This window comes from Quercus suber, unplaced genomic scaffold, assembly GCF_002906115.3.
Source record: "Quercus suber isolate HL8 unplaced genomic scaffold, Cork oak 2.0 scaffold_582, whole genome shotgun sequence".
NCBI classification, from domain to species: domain Eukaryota; kingdom Viridiplantae; phylum Streptophyta; class Magnoliopsida; order Fagales; family Fagaceae; genus Quercus; species Quercus suber.
Genome location: NW_027070027.1, coordinates 47,871 through 68,464, shown reverse-complemented (window position 1 = coordinate 68,464; position 20,594 = coordinate 47,871). Strand labels below are relative to the sequence as shown.

At 41.0% G+C, this 20,594-nt stretch overlaps 2 protein-coding genes across 2 annotated transcripts; both read right to left on the bottom strand.

The window, feature by feature from the left end:
- Positions 1–8,653: 8,653 nt before the first annotated feature.
- Positions 8,654–10,570, bottom strand: LOC136063822 (uncharacterized). The gene is made up of 2 exons (XM_065764750.1): positions 9,713–10,570; positions 8,654–9,643 (listed from the first exon to the last, which is right to left on the bottom strand). Exons 1-2 carry the CDS (start codon positions 10,568–10,570, stop codon positions 8,654–8,656), a joined length of 1,848 nt encoding a protein of 615 aa, XP_065620822.1.
- Positions 10,571–11,239: 669 nt separating this feature from the next.
- Positions 11,240–11,920, bottom strand: LOC136063821 (uncharacterized). Its single transcript, XM_065764749.1, has one exon. It carries the CDS (start codon positions 11,918–11,920, stop codon positions 11,240–11,242), a length of 681 nt encoding a protein of 226 aa, XP_065620821.1.
- Between the last annotated feature and the right edge of the window lie 8,674 nt (positions 11,921–20,594).

The window sequence follows — 20,594 nt, the reverse complement described above, 5'->3', positions numbered from 1 at the left end:
GTGGACCCAAGCCCAGCTTGCCCTTCAATGAATTTATAGAGAGTGGGCTCAAGAACTAGGCTCTAGTAAGGGATGCAACTGTCTTGCATGGTTGCATGTGGGTTTATCAACCTAAACGTGAATTGAGGTGCACAAGAATGCTCCTCGGGCATGTCTCCCGAGGCTTGGCCTTCTTATTATTTCTCTAAAGATTGATTACAAAGGTCTAGAGAACACAAGTCGCTACAGTCCTTCTTAATGCAGATTCTTTTTCTCTTTCTCCCTTTCAAGAGGGACTCCTTACATTATATACCTCTTTCTAAACTGATCCTAACCCTCTATTCATTGATCAGCCAGACCACCACTTGAGAGCCTGTCCCATCAGCCGCATCCCCATTCCCCTCGTGGGTTGCAACACCCAAGACAGCACTGTTCAGGAGTCTTATCCTCATTAATGCGGCCAGGACGTTAGTTGAGGGCATTCAATGTGGAGGTGACAGCTCGCCTGAGACCTGCTCCCGTCGCTGACGCGTGGCAATTGCCTCTCTCCTCCTCGGATATTCAAGAAGACCCCCCCCCCTTTGGTGGAGTGGTGCTCGTATACTTTCGAGGTCTCGGATTGTCCGAGGGCAAGGTCGTCCTCGGATATGTTCCTTGGGGGCCGGACACCGCGCTTTCATCCTCGGACCCCACATGCATCCTCGGCGCGGGCCTCTGGGCCCGGTTTGAGGTGGGCCGAGGCTGCCTGATTTTCTGGCCCCACAGAGGTAAAATTTAAGTTTTACACCAGATCCTTATAAATTTTAATCTCTTTACTAAAAAATTGAACTATAGCTTGAATCCAAATGTTTATCTACTTATTTTTAAATAAAATTATTGGGTTACTAATTCAGTAATACATTAGCAGTTTAGGTTGTTTAGACCAATACAAAAACAAAACATGAGGTGTTTTTTTTTTCTTTTTTCTTTTTATAGTCTTTTTACATTAAAAATTCTAGATCACACATTTGCCCACTTTCATATTTTTCTTTCCTAAGCTCTCTCTCTCTCTCTCTCTCTCTCTCTCTCTTCTCTCTCTCTCTCTCTCTCTCTCTCTCTCTCTCTCTCTCTCTCTCTCTCACAAAATTAGGTCTCTCATTCCTTCTCAAGTATAACAATTGTTTTTTTTTTTAAAAAAAACTTCTGCAACTATTAATCCACGGGACCACAAATGATAATTAAAGTTATATTAAAAGTCTATTTTGACTTATATTTTATGGTATTAACACTTTTATATTTGATAAATTTGAATATGAATTCTATAAATATATTTTTATTTGATTTATTTGGTTAGTTTTGTCAAATATTATCGTATAAGTGATGATAAAGTGGTNATATTTAAGATAGTTATTAGTATTTAGAGTGTAGATTGTGGAATGATTTATCTTTATCGTTTTTTTTTTCTTTTTGTATGGTACTTTACTTTGAAGAAATCAAGTATTGTGTAAAAAAATTTTCACTTTTTTTTTGTAAATTTTCTATTATTAAGTGGATTATAAATATTTAATATGTTAATTAGTATTTGGAGTGTGAACTGTGCAGTGATTTATCTCTAACTCTTTCTTTTTGTTTTTTCTATGGTACTTTATTTTCGAGAAATCACGTACAGGTGAAATTACGTTTTTCAATTTTTTTTTTTTGTAAATTTTATATTATTAAGTGGATTATAAATATTTAAGATACTAATAAGTATTAGAATATGTTCTGTGGAGTGATTTATCTTTATCTCTTTTTTTATTTTTTTTGTATGGTACTTTACTTTCGAGAAATAAAGTACTGGGTAAATTTTTTTTTTTTTGTAAATTTTATATTATTAAGTGGATAATAAAATTGAAGATAGTTATAAGTATTTAGAGTTTTGACTGTTGAGTGATTTGTCATTTTCTTTTCTTTTGTATGGTATTTTATTTTCAAGAAATCAAGTGTTAGGTTCTAAATGTTTAGAACAATTGGCAAATGTGAACACAAACTTGTCTAGATATAGATCTTAGAGTCTATAGTTTTATTAGACAATGCTCAAGGTGATTCAAGTCAAGATTCAAGAACATACAAGCTGCAGGAAGAAGACTTCATATTCTGCCTTGTTCGATCGATCGAAGAACGGGCTCAATCGATCGAAATCGTATCTGCAGAATTTTAAGTCGGCCTAAACAGCAGCTTAAGCCCATTAAGGATTAGGGTTTTAGATCTACTCTTCCACTATATAAAGGAAACCCTAAGCCACGTTTTGGGACTTTAGAGAGAGAGATTAGAGTGCCTCTTGTGCCTCCTTTTATTTTTAGGGTTTTGTACCAAAACCTCTCTAAGTCTTTGTTGCTCATATTTGCGGTTTATGTGAATTTCTTGTGAGATCTAGAGGAGTTTCCTTCACATAAACTTAGGGTTTTCAAGGTAGAGATATTATCTACATCTTGATGATCAACAAGGTTGCTACCATTGAAGCATAAGAATATCAAGCGTGGGTGCTTATAACTGATTGAAGAATTCAAGAAAGAAGAGTCGTGGATTCGAAGCATGCACGGGGTCGTGTCAGTAAGTTCTACTGGTAGTAGCATTAGGAAGTCGAGCGGGAGCTTGTAAGTCTTTTGCATGGACTTCGATTCTTTCATAGTGAATTCAGTTTTGTCTTGAGGATCGGTGGTAAAATCCACCTCAGTTTTTTACCAGTTTTGTTTTCCTGGGTGATCATATCTTGTTTATTATTATTCCGCTGCTTTATATTCTTGATATGATTGTTTGATTGTTTTAACCTAGAATTGCTTAATTTGACTTTTTTTTTTTTTTTTTTTTTTTGAGAAACATAAAAGTAGTCATTAGTTGCATATGTTTGAATTTTATAGTAAATATATCACATATGGGTTGGATTCAAGTTACACATGGTGTAACTCTAAGTAATGTTACACCATCCAATAACTTGTTATTAAATTCATATTTTGAAAATCTCACCATTGGATTACATGTTTTATATGTTTTTAACGTACATGCTAAGTCTTATACCAATCAAATGTTATTTAGTATTTGTAGGGTCAGTTTTTGTAGCCCAAGCCCAAAGGATATGGGTTAAAGGCCCAACAAACCCAGAACAATGAATTTGTAGAGAGTAGGCGAAAGAGTTGGGCTGGTTATGAAGCACATAACAATTGGATAGGTTACGTGCAGAGATGATAACATGAACTAAACCTCAGATAACTCCATGAACGAAGAGGTGTTTAATTGAGTGAACAGTGATTATAACATTCAAAGTTACAGTAAAGTTTTTCTCTCTTTTTTCCTTTCTCTTCTCTGGTCCCCCATTATCAGGGACCCTTCTTCTTTATATAGCATCCCCTCCTATCATCTCCATCGTCCACCTGTTCTTCATCCGCGCATCTACTCAAGTGCATGTCACGTCATGTGTCTACTTTAGTTCTTTGTGAGTGGCGGTAGCTGAGGTTGCACTGTTCAGGGGTCTTCTCCACATAAATGCGGCCAGAAAAGCTGTTACTGAGCATTAAATGCGGTGGTAGCAGCTTTTTCTTTAGATATTTTTTAGTTCTGATCATCTCCGGATCCACTCAGGACCTATCATTACCGTTGGGATTGTTAGGAAGATTAGTCGGACCCTCCACACGTTCGTTTGATTAAGGCTCATCGTAGCCGAGGAGGAAGACGTCTTCGGACCAATGGTGACCTCTTCGGACGACACTCCCCCTCTGCTTCTGGGTTTCCTGCTTTAGATGGGCCGCCCTAACCACCTATTGATCCTCGGAAATACAATAGTCCTTAACAGGGGGTTCCGGACCCATTAAGTTGCTTTGGGCTTTTTCCCCCCACAATAGCCCCTCAAAATCTTAATTTTTCCCTCGCATCCGAAGGGAAAAAATGGGATTTTGACTTGTTATGGGGTAAAAGCTTGGAAACAGACAAAAGTTTGGCCTGGCACGCGTGTAGGCATAGATGCGCGTGTTCCATCATTACTGCCGTTGTTTTCCGGATTCCTGAAGCGCTACATTAATTACGCCAGGGGGCGCCTTGTCCATTGCATCCAACGGTGGGCTATTGATCCAATGGACGGGGTTCTTCCTCGGGATTTTGGCAAAATAACTTCTGCCCTTTCGTTTGACCTCGTATAAAATCCCAGAAGTAGACATTTCTCCTTTCTTTGCAACTCTCAGATCATTCCATAAGAACAAGCACACAAACGCTCCGGGCTCTTCCAATCGCCGCTTTCAATCCCTCCCAGAGCTCTCAAGAATCCTCCTGCGAGTTCAGAGATCGGCCTCTAACCCAGTTCCTGTAAGTTTTCACCACCTCAATCCTTCGGTTTTCTCTTCGACCGTCCATTTTTCAGTTTGAGCGACCATTTCCTCACTGCTACGTTGTGCCTTCATTTGTCCATTAAATGATGGGCAAACTAGAATATTTGGTAGACGACCCTGCCCAGTTGGAGAAGTTTAGGGCCACATACCGCATACCTCCAAACGTGGGTGTGAGGTATTGCCCTCCGGAGAAAATCCTAACTGATCGGGAAACGGGGGAGGTTGTGATCCCTCTCATCGCCTTCCTAGAAGGGGGGATGACGATTCCTATAGGCCCTATCACCACTAGTTACCTCATAAACCATAGGATCACCCCTTGGCAGTGCGCGCCTAACATGTTTAGGATCTTAGGGGCCATTGAGGACCTCAACCGCCACTTAGGATTGGGGCTCACTTGGCACGACGTGGTGCACATGTATGAGTTCTACAGTCAGCAAGGGGCGGGATATTATTTAAAGTCCCGGTCCGACATTGTTAAGCTCATTTCCTGCCTCCCCAAATTAAATAAGGGAATGAAGGATGACTACGTGATCATCTCGGGCGCGTGGTATGACGGCCCTCACTGTCCGACCAGAGCAGGAGAGCCAGGTAGGACACGTTAGACTTAGGCACACTAACCATAGGCTCAGGACCTTCGTCTTTTAACAGTTTTTTATTCTTCTTGTATTGCCGCTTTCCGGTTTCTAACAAAGCTCTGCTGTGACTTGTAACAGATAGAAGAAACATATCTCCTCGGCTAAGCCTCACTAACTTCGCCGCGCGTAACTATTTGCTGAGGTCCGAGATCTTCGTAAGCGAGGACGGACAACTCCGATCGGCTCCCCTCATCCTAGGGTACAAGGCGAGGCGAAAAGACCTCCAACCGGTCGACAACGCGATAGTTCAGGGAGATGAACGTCTTAACCGTATCGACGTCTCGTTCAAGGGCTTTTTGGCACCGCACGATCTTCCGCCAGTGCCACATCCAAACCCTCGGGCTATACCCCCTCTCGTCCAGCCACTACAGCAAGTTCCCCTCGGACCAGAGGTTGAGGGTGAAAAGGTTGGTTCCTCCACCTCCTCGCTAGAAGAACAAATAGACAAGTTCCACTTCGGAGGGGAAGCTTCAGGGGCAAACCAAGTGGTAGAGGTCTCGGACGCCGAGGAAGGAAGTGACAGGCATTCCAATGTCCACCCGTTTTTGATAACCGCCCTCCCCGACGACTCTTCGGACGAAGACATGGCGGATTTGAAACTCTTGATGAAGAATAGAGGCAAAAAGGCCGGGCAGAAAGGCGCTGCGACCTCCCAACCAGCAGAGATCCTGCCTCCAGTGCCTCCTGCGGCTCCTGGAGTCAGCTTGAAAACCATGCCGAACCTTCAGAAGAAGAGGCCCTATGAGCCCGAAGAGAGGGAGGTGGGGGTGCCACCCAAGGTAAGCAAGCAGCAGAGGACACCGAGGCAAGAGGGCCTCTTCCACTGAAAACCGCGACGAAAATGTTGCGGCTGAGGTCCGCCGAGGAGCAGGACCTCGCATATGGTCCCCAAGGCTTGAGCTGGATGGCGCCCCCATTCTTTGGGATACGTCCCTCAGGAACTATGATGGGGGAAGGGTAGGATACGTTGTTGAAGCCCTGCAGCAGCCACTCCTCCTCCCTCACGATATGGAGTCCTTCAGGCGTTTCAGCCAACAGGAGCTCTTCTTATCCCTTAAGAGGGACATGGCCATGGTAAATGAATTTGCTCTCTTAATTTGGGTTCCATTTTTAACTTGCATTGCTTCCTTTCTTCATCTTGTGCTAAAAATGTGGTCATGCAGATTACTCAGCAGATCTACGTGGCTGAGGAATGGAACAAAAAGTCCTCCCTCGAGGCCCAAGTAGCAGCCCAGTCCCAATCCGAGGCGGAGAAGGCTCTTGGTCTGCTGAAGGACGATTATGCTCGCACATTCGAGCAGCTTAAGGCCGTGACCCGGGAAAGGGACAACCATAAGGCCAGCCTCCAAACCGCCGAGACCCAGGCCGAGGAGCAGCGCAAACAATTGCGCGCATCAAAGATCAACCTGGCGACCGAAAGAGAGCTGGTGAAAGGTCTCAAGGCTGAACTCCAGAAAGCCAGGGAGGGCGCCCGAGTAGCTGAGCAGGCAGTTCAACTGGCCAAGGAGTCAGTTGAAGCTGAGAGGAAAGCGGCGTATCAGCTAGGAGTAGACGAGACTGGAAAGCAGCTTACGGAGCAATTTGCCCTGGTTGCTCGCGAGTACTGCGGCGTAACCTGGCAAAAGGCACTGGACGTTGCTGGGGTCCCTTCGGACTGTCCCCTAAGGCTACCTGGGAGCATATACTACCATCCAGATATCCGAGAGCTCCCAGAGACTGACTCTCCTCCTGCTCCCCAGCTTTTGGAGGCTACAGAGCAAAGCTTAGTCAGTGTAGCTTCCCCCTCCGCCCTTGATGCACCCAGAGAGTCTGGTTTGCCAGTTGAACCAGCCAGAGACAAAGGTCAAGGCTTGGATGAAGAGAAGACTCCTGCTGAGTCCCAGAGCCAAGCCCTAGAAGCTGCTGTTCAGACAGGCCAGGTTGCTGACCTTGGGGTTCCTTCAGCTCAAGAGTAGACATATAGGGCCCCCATTTTCTTTGTGTTTTTCTTTTTGTAAGAGGTTTGTAAGCTATTTTCCTGATTAATGAAGCAGTTTTTCCTTCGCATTCCTTTGCTTTGCTGTGTGTAATACGACTCACTATTACTATTAAAGTTCTGTGCCTTAACTTTATTGTGGTCCTGATATCATGTCAACAACTCGCATGACTAAGATTGGTGTTAGAAAAGGGGCAGAATGTATGAGAATTATTACTAAACAACGAAAACTACAGGGGTTATAGTGAAAAGCTCCACAAGCCTTTCCGAATGTGTACAAAAGACTAAGAGGCAATATAGGTTAGGGTTAATCTAAACACGTTCAGGAATCTTAATCATGCCTCATCAGGGAGTGACACTTCAATAAGGACCGTTACATTGGGTCTAGATTCAAGTAGTAAGAGAGCTGTGATAGAGTGTTTATTTAAAAGACTTAAGTTTAAACATTTAATGAAATTGTAACAGTGCTAACTAATCCCATATCATCTAGTCCGAGGACTATAGGCATGACTGGATTTAAGTTTGAACACTTAAAAGAATCGTAACATAGTGTTAACTAACCCAAATCATCTGGTCCGAGGACTACAGGCATGAATGGATTTAAGTTTAAACACTTAAAGGAATCGTAATGTCGTGTTAACTAACCCAAATCATCTGGTCCGAGGACCATAGGCATGAATGGATTTAAGTTTAAACACTTAAAAGAATCGTAACATAGTGTTAACTAACCCAAATCATCTGGTCCGAGGACTACAGGCATGAATGGATTTAAGTTTAAACACTTAAAAGAATCGTAACATAGTGTTAACTAACCCAAATCATCTGGTCCGAGGACTACAGGCATGAATGGATTTAAGTTTAAACACTTAAAAGAATCGTAACATAGTGTTAACTAACCCAAATCATCTGGTCCGAGGACTACAGGCATGAATGGATCTAAGTTTAAACACTTAAAAGAATCATAATAGATTGATATGCTGATTAAAAGAAGAGTTTGATTAATAATAATACCTTTTGAGGTTATTTACATTCCACGGGCGTGGTATCACGTAACTATCTAGGTCTTCAAGGAAGTATGCCCCAATGCCAGCTCCTGAAGTAATACGATATGGTCCTTCCCAATTAGGCCCTAATTTTTCCCAAGCTGGGTTTTTTACAATGCCAACCACCTTTCTTAGTACGAGATCGCCAGGTTTCAGAGGTCTGAGCCTTACGTTGGCATCGTAGCCCTGTCTAAACTTTTGTTGGTAATGTGCTAATCGGACCATTGCATTTTCCCTCCTTTCATCGATGAGGTCCAAGCTCTTCTCTAGCAGCTCGTCGTTACCCGTCGGACTAAACGAGTTAATTCTCAGTGTCGGGAATCCAGTTTCCAAAGGTATGACAGCTTCAGCCCCGTAGGTCATTGAGAAAGGGGTCTCCCTAGTAGACCTGCGTGGAGTGGTTCAGTAAGCCCAAAGCACATGTGGTAATTCTTCTACCCATTTACCCTTCGCGTCATCTAATCTCTTTTTAAAGCCATTCACAATGACCTTGTTGACAACTTCAGCCTGGCCATTACCTTGGGGGTAAGCTGGGGTGAAGTACCTATTTATGATCCCCAGCTCGCTACAATAGCTCCTAAATGCTTTGCTATCAAACTGCAGGCCATTGTCCGAGATGAGAGCACATGGGACTCCAAATCGAGTAACTATACTCTTCCACACAAATTTTTGCACGTCTACGTCTCAGATGTTTGCAAGAGGCTCTACTTCGACCCACTTGGTGAAGTAATCAGTGCCGACTACCAGATATTTCTTGTTTCCTGCAACCTTAGGGAATAGTCCCACGATATCCAAGCCCCATTGGGCGAAAGGCCATGGGCTGGATAGCGGGTTGAGAGTCCCCCCTGGCTGATGAATGTGTGGAGCAAATCGTTGACATTGATCACATTTTTTGGCATAATCCAGGGCTTCCTTTTGCATGTTCGGCCACCAATAACCTTGAGTGATGGCTCGGTGAGCCAAGGACCTTCCTTCGGTGTGGCTTCCACAGATTCCTTCATGCAGTTCCTCTAATAACAGCTCAGCCTTTTCAGGATGCACGCACAACAAGTACGGCCCTGAATAGGAACGTTTGTATAGTTTCTGATCCTCAGACAACCAGAACGTGGCTACCTTCCTCCGAATTTTATCAGCTTCTCCCTTCTCTTCAGGCAGGATGTCTTCCTTCAGAAACTTAACCAGCGGGTCCATCCAACTGGGTCCAGCCCTGACCTGATGTACTTGAATTACTCCTTTTCCTGCTTCGGTAGGCTTATGCAGGTCCTCAACGAGGATAACTCTCGACAAATCTTGTGCCGAAGAGGTAGCTAGAGTGGCCAAGGAGTCAGCGTGTGAGTTGCCACTCCTAGGAATATGCAGCAAGCTGAAAGACTCGAACCTTGACTGCAAATGTTTAGCTTGGCTCAGGTATCCCTGTATTCTTTCGTCCTTTGCCTCAAACTCTCCCTGGACTTGACCCACAACCAGCCTTGAGTCCGAGAATACTTTTGCTGCCTTTCCTCCCATCCTTTGAACCATATTCATTCCCATCAATAGGGCTTCGTATTCCGCCTCATTATTCGTTGCCGAGAAGCCCAACCTTAATACTTTTTCAATAATGATTCCTTCGGGGGATATCAGCACTAGCCCCACTCCGGAGCCTCTCTGGTTTGCAGCACCATCCACGTACGCCTCCTAAAGAGAAGGCTCTTGTTGAGAAATCATGCCAACCGATTTTTCGTCCATGTCCGATGTCAGCTTTACCTCTTCTAGACGGGGCTCTGTGAACTCGGCTACCAAATCAGCAAACACCTGGCCTTTGATCGAGGTACGTGGCATATACTTAATGTCAAAAGCCCCTAGGATCGTCCCCCATTTTGCAATTCTCCCAGTGTAATCTGCACTTCGGAGTATAGCCTTGAGCGGAAGCTGGGTGAGGACGACGGCTGTATGGGCTTGGAAGTAATGTGGGAGCTTTCGTGTACCGTGCACCACTGCTAGAATAGCCTTTTCCAACGGTAAATAACGGACCTCGGCTTCATGAAGTGACTTACTTACGCAGTAAACGGGTTTCTGCACACCGCCCTCTGTTCGGATCAACACCAAGCTTACAGCATGGGTAGCTACAGCGATATATGCAAACAAGACTTCGTCGGGCTCAGGGCTGGACATGATTGGTGGTCGAGCTAGATAATCCTTCAACTGTTGGAAGGCCACAGCACACTCCTCTGTCCACTCGAACCCTTTCCACTTGTTAATCAAGGAAAAAAAAGGCCGGCACCTATCCGCTGATCGAGAGATAAATCGATTTAGGGCTGCCGTCATCCCCGTCAGTTTCTGAACCTCCTTGGGGTTCCGAGGAGGTTGTAGCTCATTAATGGCCCTTATCTGATCAGGATTGACCTCGATTCCCCTGTGAGTCACCATATATCCCAGAAACTTGCCTGACCCCACACCAAACGAGCACTTAGCAGCGTTCAAGCGTAGCTTGTGCTTCTTGAGAACTTCGAAGGTGCTTTCTAGGTCCTTCACGTGCTCGGACACCACTTTGCTCTTCACCACCATGTCATCTATGTAAATCTCAATATTTCTCCCCAGCTGTGGTTCAAACATCCTCGTCATCATCCTTTGGTAAGTAGACCCCGCATTTTTTAAACTGAATGGCATCACCTTGTAATGGTAGTTTCCCGTGGGGGTCACAAAAGTAGTTTTCTCCTGGTCTTCCAGGGCTAAGGGTATCTGATGATAGCCTTAGAACGCGTCCAAGAAGCTCATTCGGGGGTGTCCGACGGTGGCATCTACTAGCCGATCGATTTTAGGCATGGGGAATGGATCTTTAGGGCATGCCTTGTTTAAGTCGGTGAAGTCCACACATACTCGCCATTTCCCGCTCTTTTTCTTCACCACCACAGTATTTGCCAACCACTCTGGGTAAAAGACCTCTTTAATAGCCCCAGCTTGTTTGAGCTTTGCCACTTCTTCTCTGACTGCCTCAGCGTGTTCCTTAGACGGACGCCGAGGAGGCTGCTTCTTAAGGGTGATCATGGGGTTTACTTTCAAATGGTGGCATATAAATTCTGGATCCACCCTAGGGGCTTCATAAGCGTCCTAAGCGAATACGTCGAGGTTTTCCTTAATAAGTTGCACTAACTCCTCTTTTTCCTGCAACGGCAATTGGGATCCGAGCTGAAAGAATTTCTCGGGATTATCCCCAATGATGACTTTCGTCAAATCTTCGCACCCTGCGCCCTGGTCCGGATCTTCAATGGGCGATGACTAGTGCTTTGGTTGCTATAAGCCCCTAGTTAATGACTCGGCTCCTGGCTCGTGTTGAATGGCAGTCACTAAGCATTGCCTTGCTACAGATTGATCCCCCCAGATTTTGCAAACTCGGCCTTTGGAAGGATATTTGATTTTTTGATGCAAGGTGGAAGAAACCGCCCCCAGCGCATGAAGCCAAGGTCTGGCTACAATTGCCGTATAGGGTGAAAAAACATCCACGACTATGAAATCCACCTCCACCACCTCTGAGCCAGTCTGCACAGGCAGTCGTATTTGGCCCTTCGGGGTAACAACTTTTCCTTCGAAACAGATCAGCGAAGAATGATATGGTGTTAAGTCACTAAGTTTGAGGTTCAGCCCCCTGTAGAGATCAGGGTACATTATTTCCGCAACGCTTCCTTGGTCAACCATCACCCGTTTCACATCGTACCCCTCAATTCTGAGGGTGACGACCAATGCATCATCATGAGGCTGGACAGTGCCCACCTTGTCGGCGTCCGAGAAGCCTAAAACCAGCTGATCATCAAGTTTGCACCTCTTCGGACCCTGGCCAGATTCCCCCGCAGGTAACCGATCCACAGACAAGACCTTGGATGGCCAGGATCCTGTTCTCCCTGGGGCCGTGAAGATAACGTTAATAGTTCCCATAGGGAGTTTCAGAGGATCATCCCTCCGCGAGTCCGCGCTCATCGGAACTCCTCGGCCACTGGTGTAATGTAGGAGATGTCACAATTTTCCCTCGCTGACTAGTTGTTCCAAATGAATCCACAAGTTCCTGCAGTCCTCAATTGTGTGCCCATGATCCTGGTGGTATTGGTAGTAGAGATTGCGATTACGTCTGTCAGGATTCCCTGCCATCTTGTTCGGCCACTTGAAGAACGGCTCGTTCTTGACCTTTTCCAAAACTTGGTGGACTGGGTCCCTGAATACGGTGTTGACAGTCTGGGGATTGGCTATTCCTGACTGCGCAGGAAAATCTCTCATCGGTTTGCTGCTGGTGTATCGATCCGACCTGAAATCCCTCCTTTCTAGGGGGATAACCTTCTCCTTGCCTTTCCCTTACTGTTGGTCTTCTTCAACTCTCTTGTACTTCTCAATGCGGTCCATTAGCTGACGAATGCTAGTAACGGGTTTACCAGACAGGGATGTCCTTAAACCGTGATCGGTAGGGAGGCCGGGCTTAAACGTTTCCAGGGCCATTGCGTCAAAATTGCCCTCAATGTCGTTAAACATTTCCCAATATCTATCCGAGTATACCTTCAGGGATTCTCCTTCCTGCATGGTCAAAGACAGCAAAGAAGACAGAGATCGGGCCACTCTTCGGCATGTGACAAATCGTGAACCAAAAGCTTGGGTGAGCTCTTTGAAAGAGCTGATGGAATTTGGGTTCAGCCCATCGAACCACCTCATGGCAACTGGCCTAAGACTGGAAGGGAAAACCTTGCACATCAGCGCCTCATCCCTGGAGTAGACAGCCATCCTTTGGTTAAAATGACTCACGTGTTCCACGGGGTCTGTTTTGCCGTTGTAGATGGTGAACGTTGGTTGGTTAAAGCACTGAGGAAGTCTGGCCTCTTCGATCCTGCGCGTGAAGGGTGACCTGGAAATCTGGTTTAGAGCCTTGCTCATGGCGTCGCTTCCGACGTCTCCGCGTGATGGACTTCTGCGTTGCCCCTTGTGAGGAGATTCCTGTTCGTAGGTATAGGACTCGCTGGCTGGTGTCCTGGATTTTGGTTGATAAGTGACGTCCGGCTCATCATTAGGGTCCTCATCAAAATACAAGGGAGTCTGTTTCCTCTTTGCATGGCGTAACTCCCTTTTTAGCTTTTCAACCTCCCGCTGCAAATCTCGGTTCTTCTCTGCATGGGACATGTGGCTTCCGCCATGTGACTGGCTCTGACCAGGGGGTATGGTGTGCACGTTACCCTCGCAGTCTTGTCTTCACTCCAGGTTAAGGAAAGGGTCCTCGTGCTGAGATGCCCTAGACTCCGCTTCTTGTTCACCGTGTTCAGCCATCACCTACTGTTATCTCCACCCCTGCGCAAGCTCTCCCCACAGACGGCGCCAATTGTAGGGTCAGTTTTTGTAGCCCAAGCCCAAAGGATATGGGTTAAAGGCCCAACAAACCTAGAACAATGAATTTGTAGAGAGTGGGCGAAAGAGCTGGGCTGGTTATGAAGCACATAACAGTTGGGTAGGTTACGTGCAGAGATGATAACATGAACTAAAGCTCAGATAACTCTATGAACGAATGTCCGAAGAGGTGTTTAATTGAGTGAACAGTGATTACAATATTCAGAGTTACAGTAAAGCTTTTCTCTCTCTTTTCCTTTCTCTTCTCTGGTCCCCCATTATCAGTGACCCTTCTTCTTTATATAGCATCCCCTCCTATCATCTCCATCGTCCACCTGTTCTTCATCCGCGCATCTACTCAAGTGCATGTCACATCATCATGTGTCTACTTTAGTTCTTTGTGAGTGGCGGTAGCTGAGGTTGCACTGTTCAGGGGTCTTCTCCACATAAATGTGGCCAGAAAAGCTGTTGTTGAGCATTAAATGCGGTGGTAGCAGCTCTTCCTTTAGATATTTTTTAGTTCTGATCATCTCCGAATCCACTCAGGACCTATCATTACCGTTGGGATTGTTAGGCAGATTAGTCGGACCCTCCACACGTTCGTTTGATCAAGGCTCATCGTAGCCGAGGAGCAAGACGTCTTCGGACCAATGGTGACCTTTTCGGACGACACTCCCCCTCTGCTTCTGGGCTTCCTACTTTAGATGGGCCGCCCCAACCACCTATTGATCCTCGGAAATACAATAGTCCTTAACAGGGGGTTCCGGGCCCATTAAGTTGCTTTGGGCTTTTTCCCCCCACAGTATTCATCCCATAAACTCATATTTAACGCAATATTTTATACTACAAAAACTTGAATTTAAATAATTGATTGATAACATGGCTATTAATCTTTGATTACCTTGAAACTTTGCAAACATGAAGAATATACAAAGATAATATAATCCAACAATTGATTTGTCAAAATTCGCATCCAATTTAAAATTCCCATCATATATATATATATATATATATAAATTGTTTTTCATCTGTTTTATACAATGTTTATGCATCTTAAGATACATGATACATTAAAAAAAAATGATTCATGATGCAATTCATGATTCACATTTTGAGAATTTGTGCATAGTTGATAAGTTATTAATGGTAGATGATACTATTAATTCAAATATTGTGAAAATTATTGTGTTTGTAGTATTATTCAAATTCAAATCTTTCTTCTTTCCTTTCTTATATTATTCAATAGTTACAACGGGGGTGGAGGCTTTTTTTGTGGAAAAAAAAATGGTTAGAGGGTGACCTACAGTATGACTTCCTTATCTAAGCATAACCATAATAACACCCTAACCACTCTTGGGTAAGACTCCACACCACAATCGCTGCTAATGGAGGAACTCAAGCCCATACTCTAAGACATGTTGACCGAAGCCCTTACTACTAAGCCAACCAACATGTTGGTGGGGATGGGAGAATTTAAATCCTTGATGTTATGCACATACCAGGAGATGCTAACCAATTGAGCTACATAGCTCTTGGCTTGATATAGATATAGGTTAACCAAATACATGTGAAATGTCAATTTTAGAGAACAACCAATTTGCAACTCAAAATACATTGTATCTTTGGCTAGCTCTCTTCAGAGCTTCTTTTTCTCTCATATTGTGAGGCAAGGTAATGCAATTGCATACGCCTTAACTCAGAGAGCAAGACTTTCTTTTTCTTTATAAGTTTGGATAGAGTCTGTTCCACCAAATTTAAACTCTTTTGTTTTGGTTGATTTACCAGCCAATTGATTAACAAAAGTTTTAATAAAACTGAACTTGCATTCTTCTCAAAAATGAAAAAAAAAAAAAAATCACAACTCAAAACGTTCATAATAATTAACCCAATTAAAAATATATTATTAGATTAAATCATAATTTATACCTTAGCAAAGTTATATATATATATATATATATTGAAGGCTAAACAAGTTTCATTAAAAAGGACAAGATCATCTACGGTGGGCACAGGGTAATGCACAATGTGGTTTAGATCTATAGGGCATAAGATTTAGATTTATATGGCAGCTAGATTTATATGCTTTATTATCAGTACCAACCAAATCCATCAATGTTAATTTCTTATAGAATCAAATATAATAGTTTAAGCATAAAATTTAGTAAAAGTAATTGAAAATATGTTTTTTATTTTTATTTTTATTATTTTAAAAAAGAAGTTTGCTCTACTTTCGATAAGGTGATGCAGGAAAAAGTAAAGTTTTAATCTAATTTTCAAATTTGTTTTCGGTGTTGAGAGAGAGAGATAGATTGTTTGGTGTGGCCATGTGAGAAATTAGATGGCTAATGCTTATGATACAACACATTACAACATTTTTTTGGCCAAACAATTTAGGGTTTCAATATTAAGTTTAATTTTTTTAGGCATCCTTTGAGGTTGGAAAAATAGTGCACAACTTTAAAAGAAAAACAATTATTATTATAAAATTTTGGATCTTGGAGGTTGGGCCTTTTGTAATCGAGGCCTTAGTCCTAGGTGTTACGGTCAAATAAGTATGTGTTAGCAAATCCAAGTCAAAACATATTTTTAATGTATTTTTTTTTTTTTTTGATGACTATTTTTAATGTATTTGAGTCATTAGTTTTTAGTGTTCTTAATCTTTTTTTTTTTTTGAGCAAATAAAGTGTGTTCTTAATCTTAATTGTGTTAAAGAACTACATTAAAGACACAAAAAAACTATTCAAAGATGTGCTTAAGAAAATGTGCTTTCTATAGTCTCAACACGTCTCAATACCAGTCGATCAATCGAAACCTGAAGCTTCTTCATACCTACTTAACACCTGGTTGATTGATCGAGATATAGGAAAATATAATTTTAATTCTATTCGTTTAATGCTATGGCAACCTTAGAATTCGTGCACTAGGATTCCAAAACAACTTTAAAGCTACTTTTAGAACCATCATCAAGAGAGATCAAGGAGAATTCCTTTGTGACATCGTAGAGAGATATTTTCAACTTTGGAGCACTTTACACTAGAGAACCAACACGACCTTGTGCACCTCGGGTTTTCCACCAAACCAAGTTTTCAGAGATGAAAAGTTCATAATGTTCGAGTCAATATTACTATATCCTTTGCCTTCAAACAATCAAAGAGTGATTGTGTGATGTTAGTCACATATTGAGTATTTGTGCACAAAAGAGATTCATGTAAAGAGTAGTCAATCAGGTTAGAGTTTTACTTGGATAGTTTAGTAAGTTATACTAGTTTAAGATCGGTTTATATACCTTGTACGTGTAACTTCAATTTCATAGTGAATTCTTCAAGTTGGTGGTTGCATCAAACCATAGGTTGGGGTTTTTCTCATCAGGGTTTTCTCCATTATAACCATATTTTCATGTACTTGAAATTTACTTTTTGCTGCATAAAATTTAGTTTTGTTGATGTGACTGTACCTTTCACATAATTGAATTAATTAATCAATTTAGGTAATAGATTAGTTAAACAAGGTAAATTTAAACCCAACACTAAGCCTAGAACTGTTTTTGAATTATATTAAAATTTATAAAAGCAATATTTGATCCCGAAATCCTTTTATTTTAAATTCTCGGATCTAATGTCGGTTTCAACTTCTTTTCTTTTTTTAAAAAAAATTTAAAAATAGTCGGATCTAAATAGATTGAAGAAGATCCGACTTTCAACCCGATGGTCTCTCTCTAAACAAACCAATGGCCTTCCAGACATGCTTTCATAAGAATCATATACAGTTCTCTTTCCTCGTTACACTATAAATATATGTCATCCTGTTGCATGTGTTGTAAATCTAAATACATATCAACATGGACATTTCCCTTCGTTTCAGAGAATTTTTTCTTTCTATGTTAGCATTTATGTCCCAACTCTTACCTCGATCATCACATTCACCAACGCAGCCACAACCTTCACAAACCACAGACCCGGAAGCACCACCAGTAACTCCAGTTCTTGCTAAGCAGAACATAGAACCGCGAAACCCACAATGGCAAGACATAATTATGGGGTTTTGTTTCACATCAGCCCTTCAAATCGCACTCCAGTACATTAAAACTCCATCCCAACTTCTTCCTTTATCTTTCCATTTGCTTTCTCTCACTGTGGTACTCACTTTCTCTGCTCTGTTTGTGGCCAAACTTATCGGCTCCAAGTATCCAGTCCCAGCTCAAGTAGTAAATGAAGTTGCGGTCTTCTTTGTGACTACTGCGTTCTTCCTTGCAATAACAATTCCCATGCCACTGTACCTTAAGTTTCTCTCTTGGGCTATTTATGTTGTCTTACTCACCGTTTTCGTATTCAGCTTTTTCCTAGTGCAGGAACTGCAGGTCTAATACGTACGTTTCTGTTTTGTGGGAATTCCGTGTTTTTGGTATTTGTGAAACATTGTTATCTAATATAAAATGATTGTGTGTAAGCGTGTATGTGTTTGACATGACTGGAAATCGTTTATTTCATTTATATTTGTGTAGTTTGCAGTAAGGTAGCTCCAAAAGATTTTGTGCCAAAGCACAATGTGAAACTTTTTTTCTTCCTTTTCGTTGAGAAGGGAATTTATCAAAAATACAAAATAGTTAACATGAGAATCTAGAGAAACTATGGCCTGTTTGGTAGCAGTATTTAAGTATTGTTGTTCAATTTTCGGTATTATAAAAATACATGTTTGTGTTATAAAAATACGTGTTAAAAATATTATTGTTATTTAAACATTGAAAATTGTTGTTTAAAATCAAATACCAAATAGACCCTATCAATCCATAACACCCCATGCATCCATTAATAATTGAATTATAAATTCAGCAAAAAAAAAAAAAAAATGACTTACAAATTACAATACAAGTAGAATGGTGTATAGTCTGTACTCTATAGTCATATTATCCTCCAATTCAACTACTTCAACCATTTTTGAACAGCTCGTAGCATTTCAAGGTGTTCAAGAATGCAGGAACCGACGACTACGAAGGTTACTAGGCCAATGCAGCCAATGATTGGTCTGAATAGAACTCAAAAAATTCCCTACTACTTTTCTCTGCCGTTGCCTAAAGGTATGGACCGTACGTATGGTTCCCTTTATGATGCTAATGTTGTAAATGGAGTCGCCTAAAAAAGCTTCAACAATAATCTGCAATAAGAGATTAAAGTACTACATGGATAAGACAAATCAATCGAATTAGTACCTGAATTCAGGATATTCAACGCTGATTTGGCATCTATTTATATATTGATATCATCCTATGTTAATACTAGATGATACCCAAAGAACATAATGAGATACCTATCCATGTAAAATCAAATATCCAAATTTAAGCCGAGTTACTTTCATTTTGATCCTTTAAATTTATATTATATTTTTATTATTTTAGTCCCTCGTATATACATTTGAGTCTACTTTCAAAATGGTACCCCTTGTCTATCTTTGTGAATGATCTCGTTGTTAAGTGCAAAGGAAGCAAGTACGTTACACACGCCTAGTCATACGATTCATTGCCCATTTTTTGTTTGTGTCATAATATTCTATATCACCTATACAACTAAGAGAGAAAACGAAGACCAATATATAGGATCCGTTTGGATAGCACTTATTGTTGCTGAAAGTTGATAAAACTGATTATTACTGAAAACACTGTAGCAAAATAATTTTTAAATGTGTGAATAGTATTGTGGGACTCACTTTTAATATTAAATATTGCATGAACAGTACGTGAACAGTGCACGCACAGTACACGCAGTGATTTTTGTCTCTCAAAAGTCAACAAAACCGACAAAAAAAAAAAAAAAAAAACAGAAAACGCAACTCTACTTTCAGCAAGAAGAAGCGCTATCCAAACCTAGGCATAATGTTTGTTTGGGAATAGCTTATCTAGCTATTTCTCATGTTGTTTCCTACTTTCTTCCTCTTTCTCCTACTTTTTTTTTTCCCTCATGTTGTTCAACGTCAAATTTGTGCTCCTTTTTTTTTTTTTTTTCATTTAAAAAAAATATATATATAATATATATAATAAGTATAATAACAAAAAAAAAAAAAAAAACAGTATAACATGTGTAATGTATTAATTTTTATAAGATGTAATTTTATTAATTTTAATTGAAAATAAGTAATATTTTTCTTATTCAATGTAATAAGGATAAAAGGGTAAATTTATATAATTTACATTTTCCATTCTCTTACTTTTCTTCACAACCAAACAAAAAAAATTTTCATTTCTTCGCTTTTCCATCCTCCCAACCAAACACATATGAGAGAAAAATAATATCTTCTATCCTTTAAATTTTCTATTCCTTCCTAATTTTCTATACTCACATTTTTCCACCATCCAATTAAACCAACCCTAAGGGTGTGTTTGTTTAGAGATGAAATAGGGTGAATGGATAACTTTGAAGAGAAAATGAAAAGGAAAACTTTTTTGGAGTGTGTTTAGTTTGGGGGGGGCGAGGAAGGTAAATAAATGGTGGGGCCCGAGTGTTTTCTCCACGAGTTCACCAAAAAGTTTTCTCCAAAAAATTAAGAAAAAACTGAAGAGAGAAAATGAAACTGCTTAATGGACAAAAATACTCATGTATATTTGCACATGGGCAATTCGTCCAATTCCTTTCTTTTCTTTTTTCTTTTTTGTGTTTTCCTGGGCACATTGCCTCCTCCTTTTTTTTTTTTTTCCTTTCTTGGACCTTTTTTTTCCCTAGGCTGTGGGTGTGATAGTTGTTTTGTTTTTTTTGTTTAACTAGACATGACTTTTTTTTTGGGACATGATTTTTATTTTTTAATAAATTTGGTGATTGCTTTTTTTGTTTTGGTTGTTTGTCACTTTTTTATTTTAATTGGCTATCATTTTTTAACAAGGGTGTAGAGTAAATTTATAAAAACTCACTTTTTCTATTTCTCTACTTTTTCCACTCTCAAGTAAACAAAAATGAGAGAAATTAAAATCTTTTCTATTCTCCCACTTTTTCATCCTCCCACTATTTTTTATTTTCCTACTTTTCCACAACTCCAACTAAACAAACCCTAATAGTCTGCTTGAATTGAGGGAAAGCGATGGGGAGTATAGTCAGGTCAACTCTATTATACTCTCCCTCCCTCCTCTTCAATCCAAATAGGTCATACGTAAATTATTAAAAAAATAATAATAAAAATAAAAAGCGGACATGAACTAAAATGGATCTAGCCTCAATCTCAGTCTTTAATTTCACTAGATAATATCCTGCGCAATGTGCAAACTACTTTACAATTTCATTTAAAATCATTTTTATGTATATTAAAATCT

Coding starts and splice junctions, on each gene's coding strand:
- LOC136063821 (XM_065764749.1), bottom strand. CDS start 11,920: ATGAGCGCGGACTCGCGGAGGGATGATCCTCTGAAACTCCCTATGGGA.
- LOC136063822 (XM_065764750.1), bottom strand. CDS start 10,570: ATGACGAGGATGTTTGAACCACAGCTGGGGAGAAATATTGAGATTTAC. Junction 9,644..9,712: donor CAGAGCCCCGTCTAGAAGAG/GTAAAGCTGACA, acceptor CCTTCTCTTTAG/GAGGCGTACGTGGATGGTGC.